The sequence below is a fragment of the Cololabis saira genome, chromosome 21, assembly GCF_033807715.1.
Source record: "Cololabis saira isolate AMF1-May2022 chromosome 21, fColSai1.1, whole genome shotgun sequence".
Taxonomy (NCBI): domain Eukaryota; kingdom Metazoa; phylum Chordata; class Actinopteri; order Beloniformes; family Belonidae; genus Cololabis; species Cololabis saira.
This window is the reverse complement of record NC_084607.1, coordinates 27,577,307-27,599,202: the sequence shown is the minus strand read 5'-3', so window position 1 is coordinate 27,599,202 and position 21,896 is coordinate 27,577,307. Positions and strand designations below refer to the sequence as shown.

Below are 21,896 nucleotides of genomic sequence, written 5' to 3'. Positions count from 1 at the left end.
CATTACTCATTCTGCTCCACATACTGTAGAGAGTAAAAGAGGAGGAGGAGGGGCGTGATGGACGACTTAAAGAGCTGAGGAGCAGAGGAAGGACAAAACAAGAAGGACAAGCGTTTTTGGTCGTCTTCTTTGCACTTTGTGTTCCAGGATTTGAACTTACATGAGCTTGTCAGAGGTTGAATGAGAGTTGAGGTCGTTCGGGGGTTAAACTGGGCGCCCAACGCAACGCCCAAGCTTCGCTTCTCCTCCCTGACCCTGCCAGCTCAGGCAATGACAAAAAAACCCTCCTGATCTACAGCAGCGACACTTTAAAACACACAAGAGCACCTCCAGACCTGCACGCCGTGGCTTTGCTCTATTAATGGCTTCACCTCGGCCGGCCATCAGTCATGAGCGGCAGGCCCCCCGGGGGCTCGGTGGCAGCTCAAATGAAAAGTTAGGCCTCATAATGTGGCTTTTTTGACTTGATTCAAAGTTATAGTGTCAGTAAAATGTGAGGTTTGAGGCAGATTTCCACCGTTTACTGTCAAATTAAGAGAGAAGGTCAACGTAAAATAGCTGGAAAGCTGGTCGGAGCCAAATGAAAGAGTCACTCACAGCGGGTTGGTGTGTACTTACTTCATTACGAGTGAAACTACTGGAATAGCAACCCTAACAGTTAGTTGCTTGTTGCACTGTAAGGGGCGGCGGCCATGTTGGTAGCTACAGAAGTGGCTGGTAAGTGGAAGTTGACAGTAATTATGATAGTCGAGACAAGAAGCATCATAAGAAATCAAAAATGAATTCTACGCGTTAAGAAAAACAAACAAAACAGTTTAACGTGACGAGGTATCTACAAAAGCAGAAGCAGCTATTTTGAGAAGATAGAGCTCTGAAAATGTTTACATCCTTATAGAAACACAAATGGATGAATACACCAAGAACTGCACATTTCTTGATTAATATGTGAAATGTATACAAAGAATAGGTGCACAACTTGCAAGCCTTCACGCTGTAAACTCCTCCTCACTTGAACAAAGGTATGCAAGGTCACATGTCCTGTGTACATATTTTTAGGCTGTTTCCAAAGTCTGGCACAGCTTGACCACATAAACTCATGTGTGAATGATGGAAGAAGCTGCAGCAAGAATCAGACGTATAAACAGTTGTTTCAGTTCTTCAACCCCGTCGCTGCTAAATGAACCGCGTGAAAAATGAAAAAATGTCATGAATCTGTTTTAAACTTATATTTAATTAGTCTTACTTGGCAAAAACATCTGTGCCAAATGGAAACCATTATGTAATCAGTCTGTTTCTTTAAATAAAGATCGTTGGATTTTGACTATTTACTAGTTTTTTTGATTCATTCACAGCGTCTGTGGAGGGAAACAAACCCACACAGGAGGTGAGCAGAAGACGGGCTCAAAAATGAACCTCCTGCACTTTCTGTTCCTCTCTTCTATCTTCCATTTATCACATTTTTATTTAGCCGACAGCTTTAATCACAAGAGAAACTTATCAGTTGATGAGTTTTCTGCAGGTCATGTGATCTTGGTGTTTCTGAGAGAGGCCTTGCTTCAGGGACGTTTTGAAATAGGCAACATTTATGGATAAAAATGAATCTCTAACATTCACTAAAATAAACAATGCTAAGAATACAATGTTAACCACGCCCATAAAAGTCTGGATACTCAGAAGTAAACATAAAACAGAGCTCAGTGATTTGCAAACACCGTTTTTAAATAAAAATCAATACACAACAGCATGTCTAGTTTTTAGCTTGGAGCCGGGACATGTTGCTGTAACGTCTCAATGTATTTTTCTACGTTAATGCCTGTTTCCACTATGGGAGTTCTGGCTAGATTTCTCGGGGCCAGACCATTTGAGCGTGTCTCCATTACCAGGAACGGCCCTGTAAACGTGGCCTTCGGGTCTGCTGGGAGATTTGTAAATCACATTCAGCCCTCTCACGTGAACATAATTCATGTGACCACAGATCTTTTAAGCATCTGGACCAGAGACGTTTTGCTCCGACTACGTTTGATGAAGATACATGAAAACCGACGAGTCGGTTCAGGTCTTGTTGTCATATTACACCAATATAGAGGTCCAGTGGGGGGGTTAATCTCAATCGCTATGACTGTAGTGTACCGGTATGTTAAAAAAAAAAAAACAATAGCATCAGTTATTTACGTGTTTCTTTTCCTATTTATTCTTTTGCTGCATTCTTCTTTTTTATTTCCTTTTATGCTGCTGGTGGTTTGGAAGCAGCAATAGATGTGTGTTACCACCTCCTGGTTGGCCGTGTTATTTGTTCAGTCAAGGGTTCTTGTGTGGCGCTACAGTGTCATGCAGACACGCCCGCCCAACGGGCTGAGAAGATGTTCTGCCCTGTTCAAGGTTCCAGTCTGGCGGGTTTACCCTGAACTCCAGGTAATGGAAACGCGCCTAATGAGACTGATTTAACACCATAGAGTCTCTTTGACTTAATCATAAAAGTCTGGATAGTCGCTTTCATCTATGGTCCTCTTTTCAGAAAAAACCTTCATTTATTATTGGATAAATGTTATTAACGGCACTCTGTGTGGCAATACCACTTTTGACCACATGGGGGTACATATGTGATATGCTGCTCCCACGTAGTCAGAGGTGATGCTGTTACATAGAGTGGCTTTAAATTTACTTTCATTTACATTTCCTCTTAAAAAAAAAAAAAAAAATATATATATATATATATATATATATATATATATATATATATATATATATATATATATATATCTACATCAGGGATCGGCAACCCAACATGTTGAAAGAGCCATATTGAACCAAAAACACAAAAAACTAATATTTCTGGAGCTGCAAAAAAAGAAAAGTCTTGTATCAGCCTTAGAATGAAGGCAACACATGCTGCATGTTTCTATATTAGTTATAACTGGGAGAAGATTTTTTTTTCATGATGCACTTCGAGTGGAAATGTCGAGAAAAAAGTAAAAATGTCGAGAAAAAAGCCAAAATGTCGAGAAAAAATTCAAAATGTCAGAAAAAAGTCAAAATGTCGAGAAAAAAGCCAAAATGTCGAGAAAAAAGTCAAAATGTCAAGAAAAAAGTAAAAATGTCGAGAAAAAAGTTGAAATGATGAGGAAAAAAATCAAAATTTCGAGAAAAGTCAAAATTTCGAGAAAAAAGTCAAAATGTCGAGATTAAAAGGGAAAGGAAAAAAGAAAAAAAGAGAAAAAAAATTTGAAAAAGCTCCAGGGAGCCACTAGGGCGGCGCTAAAGAGCCGCATGCGGCTCTGGAGCCGCGGGTTGCCGACCCCTGATCTACATCTATATACTGTATATATACGATAGAATAATAATAATATAACAATAATAATAAAATATTGGTGTAAAGCAGTTTGTTTTTCCTTAATTGACCAACCAGTGGAAAAGGCAACAACACCAGGATACAGGTTGAGAAAATACTTTATTAATAAATATAAAATAACTGCTTGGACCTCAACCTAAAAGTCAGCGGGCTAAAACATTTGCCCCTGGGAGTGCTAGAAGCTCTTCAACCTGGTATATGAGCAAACCAGGCCTGGACCAGCGAGGCTGCCGGTCCCAAAGGACTGACTGCTGCATCCGAACCTCTGCAGGAGCTGCAGCCCCAGGTAGCTGTCTCCTCTTAGCACCGTGACCGCCCACAGGGCAGGGGAAACCCCAGCACTGCAGGCCGCCCTCTGCACCAATGCAGGAGGGGGAAAACAAACTCCAGACCACCTGCATGTGGGACTAATTTACCTGCTGCCGGATTAGGATCACACCTGTATCACATCAGTTGTGCAATCACTGCACAGCCAACCGCCATGTGGAACCCGCTCTTCCAAGATACAAATCCTGCTTCCCACACAAACAGTATCCGCGGCACACGACTGGGCAGATACAAATCTACCCTGTTACACTGGAATATTGAGTTATCCGACAAAGATACATGTTTGCCCGGTGAACTGGTCCATCCCAGACACCTCCAAGCCCAGAGATATCAACGTCACCTCAACACAGGTCACCTGAGCTGGTTTTTGCTCAGAATTAGTAAATGTAGTAGACAAAGTAAACCCCCCAGCTAAGGATTTTCCTCTTTCCCTCTATCAACAGAAATTCCACCAGTTTCCTTTATTCTTTGTGATATTGTTCACTATAGAAGGAAATACATGCAAATCCTTTTGGGAACATCTTTTTTTAAATGTCAACTTTCTCACCCATTTGCTGACAAAAAGGAGATCCCAACTTTACTCCTTTGAGATTCTGGATACTTATTTTGAAATTGAAGACTGACAGATTAGATAAATACATATGTACTTTACATATCTTGGTTTCATGCAGTATAAAAAGAAAATAAGGTCAAAATGAATGACTCGCTGTTGTTTAGTTTTGTTGTCCCACATTCTTGTGATTGGAGGCTGTCATTTCTGAATATCCACTAGAAAAGGCTCCTACATCTCTGTCTTTAACTCCTTTTCAGTTGTTTTTGGCAGATATCCAATCCAAGTACAAAACGAGATGCAGCCTGACAAACTGCATAGCCTCATAGGCAGAACTCGGGGGTAAATACCCAGCCAGCACCTGCTGCTGCAGCAGCTCACTGCTGTCACAAAGAACAGCCAACAAGTGGGCCAACATACATCACGCACATTTCTAGGACTCATCTTTTATAGGAGTTTTAGTGGCTGGATAATGAGAGGACACGGTTTTAGAGACTGCCCTCACTCTCAATATAAATGATGCTCTTTGTGGTCGGGGAAGCTGGTGGTCCTCAGCTAGATTCAGCTGTCAGGTATTCAGGAGGCATCGCCACGTCTTCACCGCCACAATGGGATTTCATTCACACTGTTTCTCCTCTCTGGATATGTGTGTGTGCGTGTGTGTGTGTGTGTGTGTGTGTGTGTGTGTGCGTGTGTGCGTGTGTGTGTGCGTGTGTGTGTGTGTGAGAGAGAGAGAGGCAAGTAAACAGGTTTGAAATACAAAGACTGTTATGTCTCATTCATTACGTTGTCAGCATGAATAATAGATAACTAATTGGTATGCAGCACATCACACACTTGCACACACACTGCACATACTTCGATGAGGGATCACTCTGGACTAATATTTGCATGGCTCAGTAGTCATTTCACATTCAAATCTATCATAAGAGCCAAAAAAAGACCAAGAGACCCCATGACATGTGAGACGGAAAGATCCAAATCCAGAAAAATGACACACACAGAAACACGGATCAGGATTCAAGTGTTGAAATAATTCAGCAAAAGTATGAATTACACTGCAAACGTAAGGTATTTTTCTGTCTTAGCTAATCTGGACCACATGGTTCCCATTTCAGAGGATCATAATTCATGTGACCTCCTGAACCCGTCAGGGAGATGAGTCGCTCACGTTGGCGTGTCCTCTGTCCGGCCAGGGCATTGTGGGTAGTGGGGTTGAAGTTGTCTTTTTTCACTACTTTTTACGATGTGCCATTTTACAGATACTTTCACGGTGAATTTGACTGTTTTAAAACAAATCATACCTTGATTGATTTGGACCATATTTAGATTATTTGAATTATGTTATTTCCAGTTCTTCAGAACTGAAGAAGCCTATTGCATAATCTATAAGTGTCCTCAAGAACTATATATATATATATATATATATATATATTTTTTTTTTATGTATATATATATATATATATTTTATATATACATATATATATATATATATATATATATATTTTATATATATATATATATATATTTTATATATATATATATATATATATATATATATATATATATATATATATATATATATATATATATATATATATATATTTTATATATATATAGTCAACTTCTCTAAATCCTTTCCATATTGACCCACCTCTACAGCCTATTACAAAAGTTTTTTTCTTTCTATCATTTCCTTCTTTCTGACCTCTAACACCTGAGGTAAATTCTTACATGACACATTTGTTCAATCTTAAATCTATAAGTCCTCTGAGTGACAGTGGGTACGGTAATAGCTATCCCTAAGGGTCAGGTAGATCCATCCCATTATTTATGTTCTCCACCAAACTAAAGACCAGCCCAACCCTACACTGGAGGCTCCAAGTCCATACTATTTACACATCAGACACACATGGAGCACATTATCATTCAGGTATGTTTCTGACCAGCTAATGAATCCAATACGTACTCTACTTAAATATTTATCTGCTTCCTATCATGAAGGAAAATACAGGGCGTCCTGTTTCTCCGACACGAGGGAGCTGAAGGACACAGACTGGAAAGAGCGTGAAGAGACTTGAGGGTGAAAAACAAGCCTTTCAAACTTGTGCTCAGTGTGCATTTGAACACCGCCCCCTCCACAACTCAGATACCTGTCTCCAGGGAAACCGTGTGCAGCACACACAGGTCTGCCTGAAAGAGCTGAGCGGGCTGGGGATTCAAGAGTAATGAGTTCACACACACACACACACACACACACACACACACACACTTACATTTCAGCTCCTTCAGCCCTCTGTTTAAGATACAATGAAGCTCCAGCCAATAGATCGCCTCTCTTCATCTGATGTCATCCAATCAGAGCGCAGCACCATGACACACCCACAGGAGTCTGTGTGGGGGACGATGCTGAGGTATGATGGAGGGAGAGAGTGCAGGCTGAAATGTATGGATGCCTGTCAGTGTGTGTGTGTGTGTGTGTGTGTGTGCGTGTGTGTGTGTGTGTGTGTCAGACGGAGCTTCCTGCAGGCCCTGATGTTATGCTGATATCGGTCCTTTGGAGGAAACGGAGAGGTGTCCGAACCACCGACTGCTGCTCTCACCCTGAAACAGGAACAAACACTCAGTGCACGTCAGCAAATATTCAATTACACACACACACACACACACACACACACACACACACACACACACACACACACACACACACACACACACACACACACACACACACACACACACACACACACACACACACACACACACACACACACACAGCTCTTCCAGGGCAGCGTCATGAACCATGGAGAAAATGTCTCTCTCTGTCAGTTCAGCAACTCAGCAGAGGAAGCTGAACTTTCCTCCATTTTATCACGAGCAGCAGTTTCATTACTTGGCTGCCAAAATGGAGACCTAATAGTGTGTACTATTGATTAAAGGAGCAGTCCGCCCAAACCGAGGCAGGGCTCAGGAGAAAAGAGGAAAGGCAGAGCTGCTATTTTAGTAGAGGGGAGGCTGCAGGCTACAGGGAGATGGAGTTTGTGAGCAGACAGATCAAGTACGTGGAATCAGCCGAACATTTATCATTCTGTCATTTCAAACATTAGTTTTAGTTAGAAAATAAACCTAGAATAAAAGTCTGAATGTACTGTATGAAGCCTTTGTTGTCAGTTTGTTCTCTTTTCTGAATCTGGACCCAGGTGGAAAGAGTGATCCGGTTCTGAACAACAGTGAAACTAATAATCAAAGCAGAGAGAGAGGAGTAAAGAGAAAATATTTGTGTTAAAAGAACCAATATATTAATTTCCACAAGAATAATTTGATTTAGGATGGCTATAAGAACAGATCGATATGCTTTAACAGCTAAACAGTACAGCGAGTCCTCTGGACATCTGATGTCCCCATTAAACCAAGTAAACACTATTGATACCTGCAGTCATGAGCAAACGTTGCTACCTTGTCTTTTAATAACTTTGTGTTCACCTGATTTTATTACTGTGGGATTATTCAACAGAAATGAAGCCATAAGAGAATCCTGAGAGCAGTAGGAGGTAATACCATGGTTGAATGTCTCGTAGCTCCAGCGTTAGCAGCAGCAACGTGACGTACTTGGTTCCTGTACGACCTCATTACTCCCTCAAATGGTTGGGACATTGGTTCAGTTCATTGATGGTGTGGAAAAACCCGCTAAATGTCTTTAACACGTTCTTTCCAACTAGGTGAATAACTGAACTGAAACTGAGTGTTTAAGTCATAAGACTTGGGAAATTATTGAGATTTGCAGAATGACTTGAAACAGAGGAGATACTGATATTAAAGCGTAGAGGATGATACATTCTAGTAGACAAAACATTGGTGTTCCCACCGCTGGTCTTTGCCCGGGCAGAGCAGAAGTCCAAGGCTATATCCTGAGGTTCACAGCAGTTTTCTTTTCATCAAGTATGGGAAACACTTTTTTCCCATCACAATTGAAATGTTGGGCTGTTGCTAACGCACACGTCTCTAAAGGTCCCACTGCAGAACTTCACTTGTCCTGAGGTCTGAACTTCTACTAGCTCTCTCTGAAACCTCATTATTTTACTGTTCAGCCGTCCTGGTGTAGGTTTGCTGGTGTACTCAAACAAATGATCCTCTAAGACCATTGCTGATGTCCTTTCCTCGTGGCATCGTGTTAACAGAAAGAATGATCCAGACCAACAAAACCATAACCCCTCTTCTTCTTCATTTTTTTTCTTTTCACGGTCTACACACTAGTTCCTTATCCACTCGTCCTCGTCCGTAACCTCTTAACTCCTGTGGAACTAGTAAGGAGGTTAATATTAATATTGCCAAAACATTTATTTTCCTTTTGGCTTTATTTTTGCTTCTGCAGCATTTGCCTCTCAGTGCTGATGTTTTTCCCTCTTAGCATTTCATTTGCTGTCAAAATGTCTCTCTAGAGGACTGCACATCTGAGGATGACCAGGTCATCAAAGGCTGATGATTAAAAGCACTTCACTGCAACTTCTTCCCTTAAAACCCACAGAAGCAGTAATGGGGTACTTAGTATTACCCACAAGAGTTTCTCTTTGGATTCATTTTAGTCCAATAATGGCACAACGGAAAAACAAAGTACCGGTATATGTTGTTCATTTGAGGTTCTCCTTCACAACTGATGGATCATTTTAAATACGAACAAAAACAAAACAAACATAATTTATAGAGTGGATACTTTACTAAACAAGGGCATGAAGAAAGCATCGCTGATGCTGACAGTCATGTCCATTTAGGCTTTTTATTATTGCAGTTTTCATGTTGACTTTAAAATAGTCTAAATACCAATTTCATGGGATTAAAAGGAAATGAAATTCAGCTTTTAGCTCTGATTGGGTTTAGTTTCCTCACATGTACATGTGTCTGTTCTGGCTGTGCAAAGCTTTGAACGCAGAAGCTCCGAGCCGCACGCACAGGAAAACATATTTGACTCCACATGACGTCTTTCAAATGATGCTCACAGAGTTTGCAGCTTCGGCCCGCTGGGCGCCACAGTGGTTAAAGCGAGTGGGTCGTGTACTGAGACTGCAGTCCTGCAGCGGTCGCAGGTTTGAGTCCCGGCCTGCAGCCCTTTAACTGCATGTCGTCCCCGTTCTCTCTCTCTACCTCCTTCCTGTCTGCACTTCAAATAAAGGTCACTAGAGCCACAATATCTTAACAAAAAAGTTTGCCAGCTTGAACGTTTGTGCTGCAGCCACTTCTGCAGATTGCCCGTGTGACTCAAGAGGATTGCAGCTGCGCTGTGAGCAGAGGTGTCTTCAGTATTCACATTCATTACTCAGGTAGAAGTATAGATACTAGAGTTTAAAAATACTCCTGTAGAAGTTGAATTATCAACTCAGGTTTTTTACTCAAGTAAAAGTATAAAAGTACTGGTTTCAAAACTACTTAAAGTATAAAAGTAAAAGTAATGTAAGGGGGAAAAAAGCCATTGAAAATGAATGCATCTTAGTATAATGCAAATATACTAAAGAAGCATATATGTGTACTATTGAGCATTAACATGTGTTTCAGAGAGCAGACGCGTACAAACCAATAGGGTGTCGGAATGGTATTATGTTTATACTTCTCATCCAACCACAACCAAATTCACTCTATCCGGATGGAGCAATTTAACTGGATAATTTTTTTTAAAGGCCGAAATGAAATAGAGTAACAAGGCTGTTTTTAAAATGTAAGGAGTAAAAAGTACAGATAATTGCGTGAAAATGTAAGGAGTAAAAGTAAAAAGTCGTCTGAAAAATAATTACTCCAGTGAAGTATAGATAACCAAAATTTCTACTTAAGTAAGGTAACAAAGTATTTGTACTTTGTTACTCGACACCTCTGGCTGTGAACGCACTCACACCACCAACAGGATAAGAAACAGGTCAGGTGTGTTGAGGAGAAGGAGCAGGTCTCCGTCTTCTCTCGACTTGTTTCCTATGTGACTAACCACCCCACAATAAAACGTGCTCCCACAGTTTCCCAAGCCAGACGGACAGAAAGACCAGAACACATGTTGCTGAGCACAGAGAACACAGACACGACCTCGTCCACCAACGTGGCGTCCAAACTGAAAGGTTATTTTCCTGCTAATACGGTGTAACTGCTATGAAGATTTCTGCAGCAACCTTAACCTCCACACACATACTGTAAGTCCAACGGCGTCTTTGACGTCAAAGCCACGATCGGCCAACACCAGATCACCGGGCAGCAGTTTCTCCAGGATCCCACAGTTTTCCGTGACGTGCTTTTCGCTGAAGCTCCCTTCCCATGCCACAGACAAAATACGACCGTTTGTGGTGTGGAAACATCCGTGGATGTTCTTCGATGCTGGTAGGCCTCTCCGTCAATGTTTCAAAACAGTCTTCAATCACAGCTGCACGTTCCCCGGAGGTCTCCATGAACCTACGAGGCGTCTCTCCAGTGGACCAGTGGGCCGATCTGTGCGTTCAAAACACCGACAGTCTTGCTGAAAGTTTTGGAAACCCTTCTAATGTCCGTGTAAAGAGATGGGCGACGTGTTGGACCGGCAGGTTCAGCCGCAGGTACGTGAGGGTGAGAAACAGCCTCTGGAAAGGCTGAGACAGACAGGACACCGCAGAGGCCAGCAGTTAGAACCTCCAAGCCGGGAAGTCTAGTGTAGTAACTCACTTTCTCCGCCTCATCCATGGTCCTCCTCTCCAGCTCACGCCGCAGGGCTCACTTCTCTTCCATCACTTTTGCACACCGAGACTCACATGAGACGCATTCAGCCGTCTTCTCAACCCTCTTTTCACCCGCCATGTTCTCTCCATCCTCGTCCAGCGGCGTTGCCATCTCCTGTTTGCTCATCTGGCAAACGGCTCGGCCTCTGAAGGCTCGGCGTCGCCGTGACCCAGGAGTAGAGATGGTTCCCAGTCTGGATGCAAGTCCATCATTTCATACGCGGGTTTACCTGGTAACACAACCAGTCACTCTTGTTAGTACCGTTCACACAGAATATCAGGCTACAGGTTTTTATTTTGCAGGAGAACACAGCTGGGTGGGTTTGTAATAAGTATAGCGTTTTTTGTAAATCATCTTTAAGTACATAACACTTTATCCTTCCAAATTAGGAGCATCTCCTTCCCCTGAAATATTGGATGTCCCATCCTCACAGAGCCAGAACTATACCGTCATTAATCACAGAATGAGTATTAGAGCAGGGACAACAGTTATTTCACTGAGGGAGAAGCATCTTTACCCATAACACAGTCCACAAAGCTGCTGCAGCCGTCATGGATCTGCTTTTATATGGAAAGCAGTCCTGTGGTTGAACTGACCCATCAGTAAGGTCTGCGTCTCCCGCCCTCGCTTTAGTTACTGTTGTTAACAGACTTTGTAATGAGGTGGAGGCAAGGGGTTTGCAGATCACAGTTCAAACAAGAGAAGGTGACCCGTCCAGGATTAACCCCACATTAACCCTGATGAGAGCTGGACCAGCTCCAGCAGATCTCTGAGTCTGAGGAGAAGTGGTAGGCAATGGATGGATGGATGGATGGATGGATGGATGGAACTTCAGATCTCGTGCAACAGAGCAACAAGTATCTAGTATTAGTTATTAAAGGAGTTATGATGAAGAGACGATACTGCTGGCTACATAGCATTAGATTTAAGAGTATAAGTCTCATGTGGAGCTTGATAACTCTATGGGGCTGAAATGTCCAGAGGTTGAAGTCTGGTCCTGGTCAGAGCAGTGGATAAAACAGAGTGGCGACACTTCCATAGGACTCCGTTGTAAAACATGGCAGACAGCACTTCCTGGTTATGGAGCCTCAATAGTTCCACAAGTGGCGTTGATCCCAGTGGCCGCACGTCAAGAAACTTCTGAGGTAAGGCGATGAAATATCGACCAATTTTAAGTCATTATGTGTAGTTATTATATCAGTTGCTTTTATGTGAGATATGAATTTTTAAATTTTTAAATTTTTTAATTCATACATTTGATAGACCAAAACATTGCACAGTGGTTTAAACACTGCGGCAGTAGATAACCTGTTACCACTGAATTAATCTATTGTTTACCTAACAGACAGACAGACAGACAGACAGACAGACAGAGTTACACCTGGCTGCTCTACCTGAGACGCAGAGCCAGCTCCCAGCATGCAGTGCGGCGCGAGGAGCTCAAACACTCCTGGATGAAAGTTTACATAGTGAATGTAAATATGTACATTACTGGAAATACATTGTATTAAGAAGAAACTTTGAAGAAATTATACATTTAGTAAAAACTAAGCACCAGATTTCTTGGATAAACCAAGTTCAGAAGCTATTTGTTCGTCCACGAGACTCACTGACTAAAGACAATTACAAATTAAATATATGAAAAGTAAAGACAGAAAAATTAAAAAATGCATTCATGAATTCAGCTTTTAAAAAATACAGAAATTATATTAAGAATAAGTTCATATTGAATCATCTCATTTATAACCAAAGATTTATTTCTTAAAATCTTTTTTTTACAATTTACCATGCTTTTTTTTTTTGTTGTTGGCCACCCATCCGTCATTTTATTTTATTTTATTTGTTGCCATGGTAGATTCAAGTGTTGCCTTGGTGATATCACCTGATCATCGCCCACTTTCCACAGCAGCTCTGTGAAAACAAAGAGGGGACTTCCCCGGCTTATAAGAGCCACACAAAGGTGGCAGAGGTCATGAAATAACTAACGGTGCTGCTCCCATAGGATGAGCATTAGGAAGGCACAGTAGCTATTTCTAGGAACTATAAAAACATCTCATAAGGATTCATCTGGTAAAACAATAGCAATTTCTCCTTTTATCTTTAACGTGTCTCTACTCTCATTGAGACGGTAGCGTTCATTGTATAACTGAGGCGTCAGAAATATGTCGTCTGTAGACTGCAGGCAGCCAAACGCAGCACACGCCTCCCATCAGCGCCGACTGAAATAACTAGTAAGTACTTCTCCCATAGGATGAGGATTATGAGTATCTTTTTAGGTTTATTTTAATGTTGTTTTAACTTTTTCATGTTAACTCCAGTGCTTTTTCCTCATGGGGATCTTCCACACCCGGGCCTACTACTCTGCCTACTTGCCCTGTGGGGTCGTTGCCGTGGCGATGCCCTCATTGGTCTTTGATGGCTCCCGGTGTGGATAGATCCCCAAGATATTGTTTCTAACCTCAGCGTTAAGCCAGGTATTTATGATTTTTTTTTTTTAATGATGTATGAAGAGTGCTATATAAATAAAGTTTTATTTGATTTGCCTGGAAGTGGAGCCAATACATACCTGAAATAAGACTGATCTCCTTTTGTGCAAAAGCAGCTTTAGTGCAACACCCTGAACTGGTCACTCTGCAGGCGTTATGCCAATGCGACACATGGGAAGGGAGATAAGAAACACAAGAAAAGGCCTGGCCCGCCGTAAGGCATCCCAGGTAGTCCACGAGTGGTTGTTTTGATGTGGACTTTGTAAATGATCGGATCCGTTACACGAGAGGGAAGTTTTATAAACTCAGAACAAAAGGAACAACCTCAAAGCGCCTCACGACGCACGCATGGTATCCAAAGCAGAAACGTAAAAATAAAGAGGGTTTTCTCTTTAATGTCAGACTCACAAATGACAAGGAAGTGTACAGTTCCACCTGTTTATTGATTAACTATAAAATATTGACTTACTAAAACAATTTCAAATAAACACTGATAAACTTGTTTGCTGTCTGTAAAAAAAAAAAAAAAAAAAAAAAGAAAAGACCAGGAAACATTCCTTACACATATAGTATAGGGTTACATATATATATCTACTTTCAGATTTATCTCTAAAATGTATCCTTGTTGCATTTTTACAAGATTAGACATGTGTACAAAGTATATTCTGATAGCTTTTCCCTTGACAGTGAAGATCATTTACAAAACTTATATGATTTTTCTATTTATTTTCAAAATAATATATATATATTTATATATATATATATTTTTTACTTTGTAACAGGACGATAACGATACTGAAGGAACAGCAGACGAAGAACCAGCCTCCAGTCCACCTCTCTCTCTCTCTTTCTCTCTCTTTCTCTCAGTCTCTTCCATCCCTCTCTCTAGCAGCGAGCTCCCAACGCCCGTCAGCGCTGTCGCATCAGGGGCGTTTGCGATTGTTCAGAGAGGGGAAGCAAGGGGGGGAAATGACAGAAATGTACATTTAAAAAGAAAAAAAAAACAACATCAAAAGACCTAAAGTAAGACACAAATGATGATAAACATATACAAAGTCAGGCTCTTTAAACACATGACACTGAAAGAACTTAAAAAGGCAACGAGAGGAATACGGGTGTTTGTGTTGGACCCTGTTTGAAGGCCAGAGGCTGGGCTTTGGATGGAGATACGGGGGGGGGGTTTAGATCGGAAGGCAGTAACACAAGCCTCAAAGGGATACAAGGGGGTATAGGTGTGCGTTTGTGGCATCAGGAGATAAGAGTGTGATGCCTTATCAGTCTCCTCACCTCTGTCCCCTCACACACACACAGAAAAGTGCTTTAGCAGCTCCGGGGGTAAACAAACATTCATAACGGGCACTTTAACATGTTCACACAGCAGACGGAGAGCTATTCTAGCCGCCTGTCGCTCAAAAAAAACTATGGGCTGATGTTTGACCAGCTTAATAATGACAAAAATGGGGATTTAGCAACTTAAATTTTTAGTAATCTAAAAAAAAAAGAAGAATAAAAGCACATAGATTCACTTTGTACCAGGTTAAACCACTTTAAGTACGAAGAGATTAGCAGCACATGGTAAAACTATCCGTTACCGGGTGGCTGTTATGTCCGAAAAAACTTCTGTAAATGAAAATGCTTCTTCACTGGCAGACGGTTTATCGTTCACGAAAAAACATCTCAGATCAAACGTGACACAGCTGATATTAAAAATTAGACAAATGTAGGCAAAACCGATAAGGTCTCAAGAGAGTAGAAAATATTAAAAACCTATTGAATATCAACAAGACAATCTTCGATCTCTGCGGCGAAGGCAGAGCAAAGCGAGGAGGGTTAACAGTCAGACGTATGTCGTATTTACAGTGTACCTTAAACAATAGACTACAGCCAACTGGATAGAGATGCATGTGAGGACACTTTATTACTAAATAATGTAACAAACGTGGGCTCTGCACCTAAATTAACCGAGGATAACGGTGGGGGGGGGCGTGTCTAAAAGATATTTGGCAAATCGTCATCATAAGGCCTGGGAGAGTAAGGCCGCCCTAAAACGCTCGCAATCCTGAGCAACATTCAACAGTCTCACCCCAAAAATGGTCCAACAGAGAAAACCCACAATCACCAAAAGAACCAAGAGTTCCAGCGGGATGCAGCTGGGGGCGTGATGGGGACACGGAGAGGACGGTGGTGAGGGGGGAACTAGGAAATAACTAACGGTTGGAGGACTCCCAGACACAGAGTCTCCTCTGAGACGGAGCTCGTTCAAAGTGCTCGTGTAAACGGTGAAAGCTCGGAGGGCAAACCGCCTCTGAAGAGGGGAAATCTGAACCTGCATGAAAAACAGAAGAAGCATTGTGGGGAAAAAAAAACAAAATAAAACAAAACAAACACTGAAGAGACTGCAAACGCTGCAGACAAAATGAGCGATGAAATGCAATCACGGCAGGCTGACGGGGCGACAGCTGCGTCTCCGATCGACTGCAGTGTTTACGACCCCGCCTAAAAACAAAATCCACCCGCTGGGATTCCTACGTCGTTCATACATTATTTATCTGGCTGTTCGTGGACGTCCAACCATCGGGGGTCAATTTTCCCCGGCTAAATTTTAATTTTCTTTCTTGAAAACATCCTGCATTTCCCAGAATGCATCTCTGCGGCCTGCAGGGAGGCCTGAAGGCACCGGATCTCGTGCCTGAGGAGGAAAGTGTTGAGTCAAGGTGCAAATGGGGAGGCGATGAGGTGCAGAGCTGGATTTTTTTTTTTTTTTTTGCGTGCAGAACAAACGTAGAAATGAGAAGTTTCTTCAACACTACGAGATTGCTTCCTCTCTTTTAAGCCTGAGTCTACGAGGGAGTTATACATTTTAGTAGCACACGGACAGTTCGCCCGAGTGAGGATTGTCAAGGGGGTTGGGGGGGTTAAATAACGGGAAGATAGATTTGAGTGTTGTTTTTTTAAGTGCTTTCTGTTGGGTATATAAACGGTAGGAGTCTACCTCTCTTTCTGTGCGTCTCTCGTTTGTGTCTGTCGCTCCTGCTGTTCGGTAGATACATTTATACGACTGTCAAATCACAAGAGAAACATCATAAGTACAACGTGGCGCCAGCGGCTTGTGCGGGCGGTGGAGGACGGACCGACGCGTGCCTCCCGGATCATCATTCACAGTTCATTAAAGCTTCTCCACTGTTTTTCTCTTCGGAAACAAAGACGTAGATCTATAACAAGAAAATAAAAGGCTAATTTTCCTCTAGATAACCGTTACGTGGGAGTATTTACAGCGTGTACTGGGGAGCATACGTACTGCACGGGTGTGTATTTACATTAAAAACAAAGTGCAGGCGCGTGTTCGGAGGCTCTCCCGGGAACACGAGCAGAACAGAATGTGTAGGTCAAGTCTGTGTGTGCAAACGCGTCAGGAGACGCCCCGTTCAGAGTCTCCTGGTTCTGTAGTCGACACCAAGAGAAGTCCGCTGCCGGTGAAGGTCAGGTGGGGCCCGGCGTCCGTTCAGCAGATGACGGGGACGCCGTCCGTGTTGAAGATCATGCCGGTGGTGGGCTCGTAGGTGCCGGCCAGGTAGTACAGGTCCTCGCTGTCGGCATAGCGGCGGGTGTGGGTCATCTGCTCGTACTCCTCCACGCTCACCACCAGACACTTGTGGCTGATGGTCTGCACGTCGTTCTCGTCGCTGTGGGACGACTGGTAGAGGGCGCGCTGCGGCAGAGAGGCAGGCTGTTACTGAGAAGCTGCTCAAGGTTACATCACCTTCCTACACTCGGACATTTACCTGGAGTCATTTCAAAGACAGACGACAGGCCCCTAGTGGCTAAAATTACTGTAGTGACTGGAATAATAAACCCCCTAATAATAATAAACTCCTCGTCACACACCGTGACTTTACCTTGTGTAGAAATAACTATGTAAACTGACACGCAGCCTTTTACAAGAAGATAAAGGAGCTATATTTCGGGGAAGAGCCATTATCTGGCTGCAGCGACGTCCTACAGCATCACTGTTGCCAGGCAACGTGCCATCAGAGAGTTTACATAGTTTCATGTCATTTAGTTTCATTTTATTCTTTATTTCATTCAAAAAATAGAACAAACTATTCAATACAAACACAAATGTTCATAAATTGTGAATGAAAAGGGAGCAGAAAGAAGAAGAATCTTATCTAATCTGACCCTTTTTCCAAGAAATAAATTCACAAATAAATAAAAAATTTAAAAAAAACAACTAAGTAAATAAAAAACTAAGATGAAATAAAATTACAGCCGTCTATGGGTATGTTAATCAAACTTAACTAATATATTTCATTATATTTACTTAACATACAGGCTTTAATTGTTCTTTTGAATGTAATGTTTGATTTGGATTCTTTGTTTTCTTTATTCAGATTGTTCCATAAACTGATTCCTTTCATAGAAACACAACGTTCCATCAATTTAGTCCTGAATCTTGTTTTTTTTTTCTAAAATCTCTGTTCCTTTTAAGTTATACTGTTATACGTCAGCTTCCAAAAAGGTTGGGTGCACCTATGAGGAGAGGCTGAGCGGTAGGGGAGGAGGAACTTGAACTCTTCCATCCTTTAAGCATCAAAGCTTAGCAACATTTCTGAGGAGGCTCATGGCCGCAGCGAAGGTGACGGGGAGTTGGTGGATGTACAGGACGCCATGGCCTCAGCAGGGAAGCATGGACGTGATTAATGGAGCAGGAATCACTAGATATGAGGTTCATGCTTTATTTAACGGTGGCGCTCAGAACCGTCAGTTATTATTTCTAACTGTTTGAAAAACATCAGATCAGAACTGAAACGGTTGTACTAATTAAAGTCTTTCTCACCTCCATGAAGTCTTTCCTTTGGATGGAGGATTGCAGAGCTGCTGGTAAAGACTGGCCGCATATCTGGTCCCAGTTCTGCAGAGGAAACGGACGTCACGTTACAGAACAATAAGACCCGGCACGTTTTAATGAAACGGAGCGGCTCTAGTGGATGTCCGACCTTCTTGTCGGTGAGTTTCTTGCCGGGGTTGGTCTCCTCTGGGTGGTAGAACCAGTTGACCCGGACCACCATGTTGCTGCCCCAGGACTCCCACATGCTCTGGATGCGGCCGATGAAGGGCAGGTTGGGCCGGCCGGCCGACAGAAACACGGCGCAGTCCCCGATGCGGATCATCTCCCTGCCCCGCACGATGGCCTTGTAGAACAGCTTCTTGGCCTTTCCCTTCATGCCGCGTCTCTGTGGGACAGAAGGCTGTCTTCATATGATCCATACTGCATATTCTGCTTCCCTGACGTTCATTACAAACTGTAAACCATTGACACATCACTGTGAGTTCTACTCTCGGGTTGGATGGTCTTCTCTGGCCACCCGAAGGCTCAGTCATTAGTAAACTTTTATATATAAGGCAATGCTTGGTCTGCTGCTTCTTACACCTGCTCCTTGATTGGACAGAGAAGTCCTGGTTCTTACTTGCTACGTTCACAAGACGACCTGTTGCTCTCTGTTCCTTTTGCCCGTACTGAACTTATTATTATTATTATTATTATTATTATTATTATTACTGAACTGGGTAAAAGAGCCTTTGTTTATTCTGCTCCTTCAGCCTGGAACATATTACAATATGACTGGAGGCTAACAGAGTTAATTTCTCTGAGAAATTTTAAATCTAAATTGAAAATACTTGAGGCCGACTCCATTACATGTACCTGTTTTTTGTGATTTGCTTGCTTTTTTAATTTTATTTTAATTGTATTTTGTTGGTGTTTTCCGTCATTTATAACTACCGGTATGTGTTGTAATTGCTGCTGCCTATCTTGGCCAGGTCTCCCTTGGAAAAGAGGTTTTTAATCTCAATGGGATTTTCCTGGTTAAATAAAGGTTAAATAAAAAAAAAATTAAAAAAAAAGGCTGTGATATCTGGTAGGCCTGTGTTGAAAAGATCGATTCTCCGATTTTAAATCGATTCTCATATTAATTCCTAAAAATCGATTCATATGTCTAAAGATCGATTTAATAAAAAAAATAAATAAAAAAAATTAATCATTACATTACAACTTTTGGTACTTTTTTGAGAATAACTGGTGCCATGTTTTTGCCTTTAAATATGTTTAAAGGTATGAAAACATTAAAGTTTTCAGTTATAATTGCATAAATTGTCTATATTTCTTTGCTTTATATACTGTCTTGGGGTTACATTTGCATAAATGTTAAAAAACCAAATTCTCATAAATGGGTAAAAATTAAAACCGATTTCATCCGTCTCTGTTTCCTCCCTGGATCTGTTTGATAATTCTGCCCCACAATGTTTCTGAAAGCAGTTCTATCAGCATTCTGGGAGCTGATTGGTCCTTACAGCATCATTAGCTGCCAATACTTGCTGTTTAATCTCAATATAATACTAGTAGTAATATGTTGCAGAACTACACAGTCATATAATTCATGCAACAGCTGAAAAAACAGTTTTATTAACAGTAACCCAAATCAATATCGGATCAAATCGTGATAATCGATTCTGAATCTTAAGAATCGGAATCGAATCTTGATATTTGAATCGATCCCCAGCCCTAATATCCGGACCGACGCCGCAGCTATTCTTTATTTAAAGGAGGCGGTCGTCTCCTCACCTGCGTGGGCTTCCCGAACCACTTCCACAGCTGCCGGGCGGGGAGGAACGCCGAGATCTTGGGCCGGTTCTCCACGCTGGGGAGCCTCTGGCGCTTGGCCAGCTCCTTGGTGGTGGGCAGGTGGACGCCCTCCCGCCGCTTGGGCCGGCCGGCCTTCCCCTCCTTCCCCTCCTTCCCCTCCTTCCCCTCCTTCCCCTCCTTCCCCTCCTTCCCCTCCCCCCCGCTGGCCTTGGGCTTGGGGGGCCGGCCCCGCTGCCCCGAGCCCTTCCCCGTGGCCGGTTTGGCAGGTTTGGTGGGTGCGGGCGCAGCAGGAGGAGGGGTGGAGGGGGATGGGGGCGCCGAGGCCGGGGACAGGTCCTCCTCCTCCTCCTCTTCCTCTTCTTCCTCTTCCTCCACCTTTACCTCCACCTGCTTCTTCTCCTCCTCCTTCACTACTTCTTTAGGCTTGTCCTGGGCTGTGGGTTTCTGGCTGGGGCCCGGGGGAGAAGGGGTGGGGGTCCTCTCCTCATCTGAACTGCAGGAAGAGTCATCAGTGGAGGAGGAGGAGGAGGAAGATGATGAGGATGAAGAGGACGAGGAAGAACCAGAGCAGGAGGAGGAGCAGGACGAGCACCTGGAGGTGCATTTCTTCTTCTTCTTCCCTTTGTCTCCTTCGTCATCCGACTCCGAGCTGCTGCTGCTGTGAGATTCTTCTTTCCTCTTTCTCTCCTCTCTCTTCTCCACCTCCTTCCGTTCCTCCTTCTTGGGCCGGTCCTCCCTGGCGTCCACCTCCTGTCCCTTGGAGCTGCTGCTCCCCCGCCCGTCGGGCTTGTCCTTGGCCAGCACCGGAGCTTTGTAGGAGTCCTTCTCCGGCAGGACGCTCTCCCTCTCCGGAGCGGTGGGTTTGGGCTTCAGCAGCTTCTCAGTTGCCGTGGCGATGGGGGCGAGGTCTCTCCGGACGTCCCGGCCCTCCAGCAGCATCAGAGCCTTGGTCTTCTTGGTCTTCGGGGAGGTGACGCCCTCGTGGTCCAGCTTCACCAGGGGCTCGGCGGGGAGGGACTTCCTCCTCACCGCGGCGCTGGCGTCGCCCGGCCCGGCGCCGGGCTTGGGCCGGGACACGGGTCTGGAGGAGAGCTGGTCCGACGGCATCTTCAGCTTGGGTTTGGGAGCAGACGTGGGAGAGAGGGAGGACGACAGCCGGGGCGGCAGAGACGAGCTGGGTTTCCCCGCTGGTGGCCGGGAGACGGGGACGGGCAGCAGCCCGGAGCCGTGGCCGGGCCTGGAGCCGCCGCGATGCTCCAACGACGGTTTGGTTTTGGGCGCTGAAGCAGAAGGAAAGGCTAATTTATTTATATAGCACAATTCAACACAAGGTAATTTAAAGTGCTTTACATTGACATTAAAAGCGGCAAGACATAATTAGACAGTAAATAACAAATAAGATTGAAAAAATTAAGAATAAGATTATAAGAAAAGTAGTAAGATAATAAAAAGCACAAGCTGTTAAAAGTAAGGGCAGTAGAGTACAGCAGGTAAGTTTAATTTAAGAGTACGCTTCAGTAAACAGTAATTTACACTGACACTTAGGGCTGTGCGATTAATCGATTTTAAATCTAAATCGGATTTATTAATCACAATCGATGTTAAAAAAAGGAAAATCGGAAAATCAATTTTCCTTTTTTGCAGCTGGCTGCATTACAGACAGAGCTCGTCTAGTCATCTTTGTTTGGTCAAGAAAATTGTAAATGTTGTCACTTTACTAAACTCAAGGAGGATTTACAGTATCTTTCAATTGCACTTCATTCCCTATAGGGAAATTTGTTTGCTATTTTTCTTTAAAAATAAAGATAAAATATTTGA

The 21,896-nt window shown here is 43.0% G+C and overlaps 1 protein-coding gene across 4 annotated transcripts in view; it reads right to left on the bottom strand.

The window, feature by feature from the left end:
* Positions 1-13,949: 13,949 nt before the first annotated feature.
* tnrc18 (trinucleotide repeat containing 18) overlaps positions 13,950-21,896 on the bottom strand; it is a 50,899-nt gene continuing 42,952 nt past the window's right edge. For 3 of the 4 annotated variants that reach the window (XM_061710940.1, XM_061710942.1, XM_061710943.1), the window contains 4 exons: positions 20,058-21,376; positions 18,433-18,669; positions 18,273-18,347; positions 13,950-17,144 (listed from right to left, as the gene is read on the bottom strand). In XM_061710940.1, coding sequence (XP_061566924.1) covers positions 16,938-17,144; positions 18,273-18,347; positions 18,433-18,669; positions 20,058-21,376 — 1,838 coding nt within the window. In that variant the 3' untranslated portion in view covers positions 13,950-16,937. The remainder of the gene's footprint in view (positions 17,145-18,272; positions 18,348-18,432; positions 18,670-20,057; positions 21,377-21,896) is intronic. The other variant, XM_061710941.1, reaches the window with a different exon arrangement.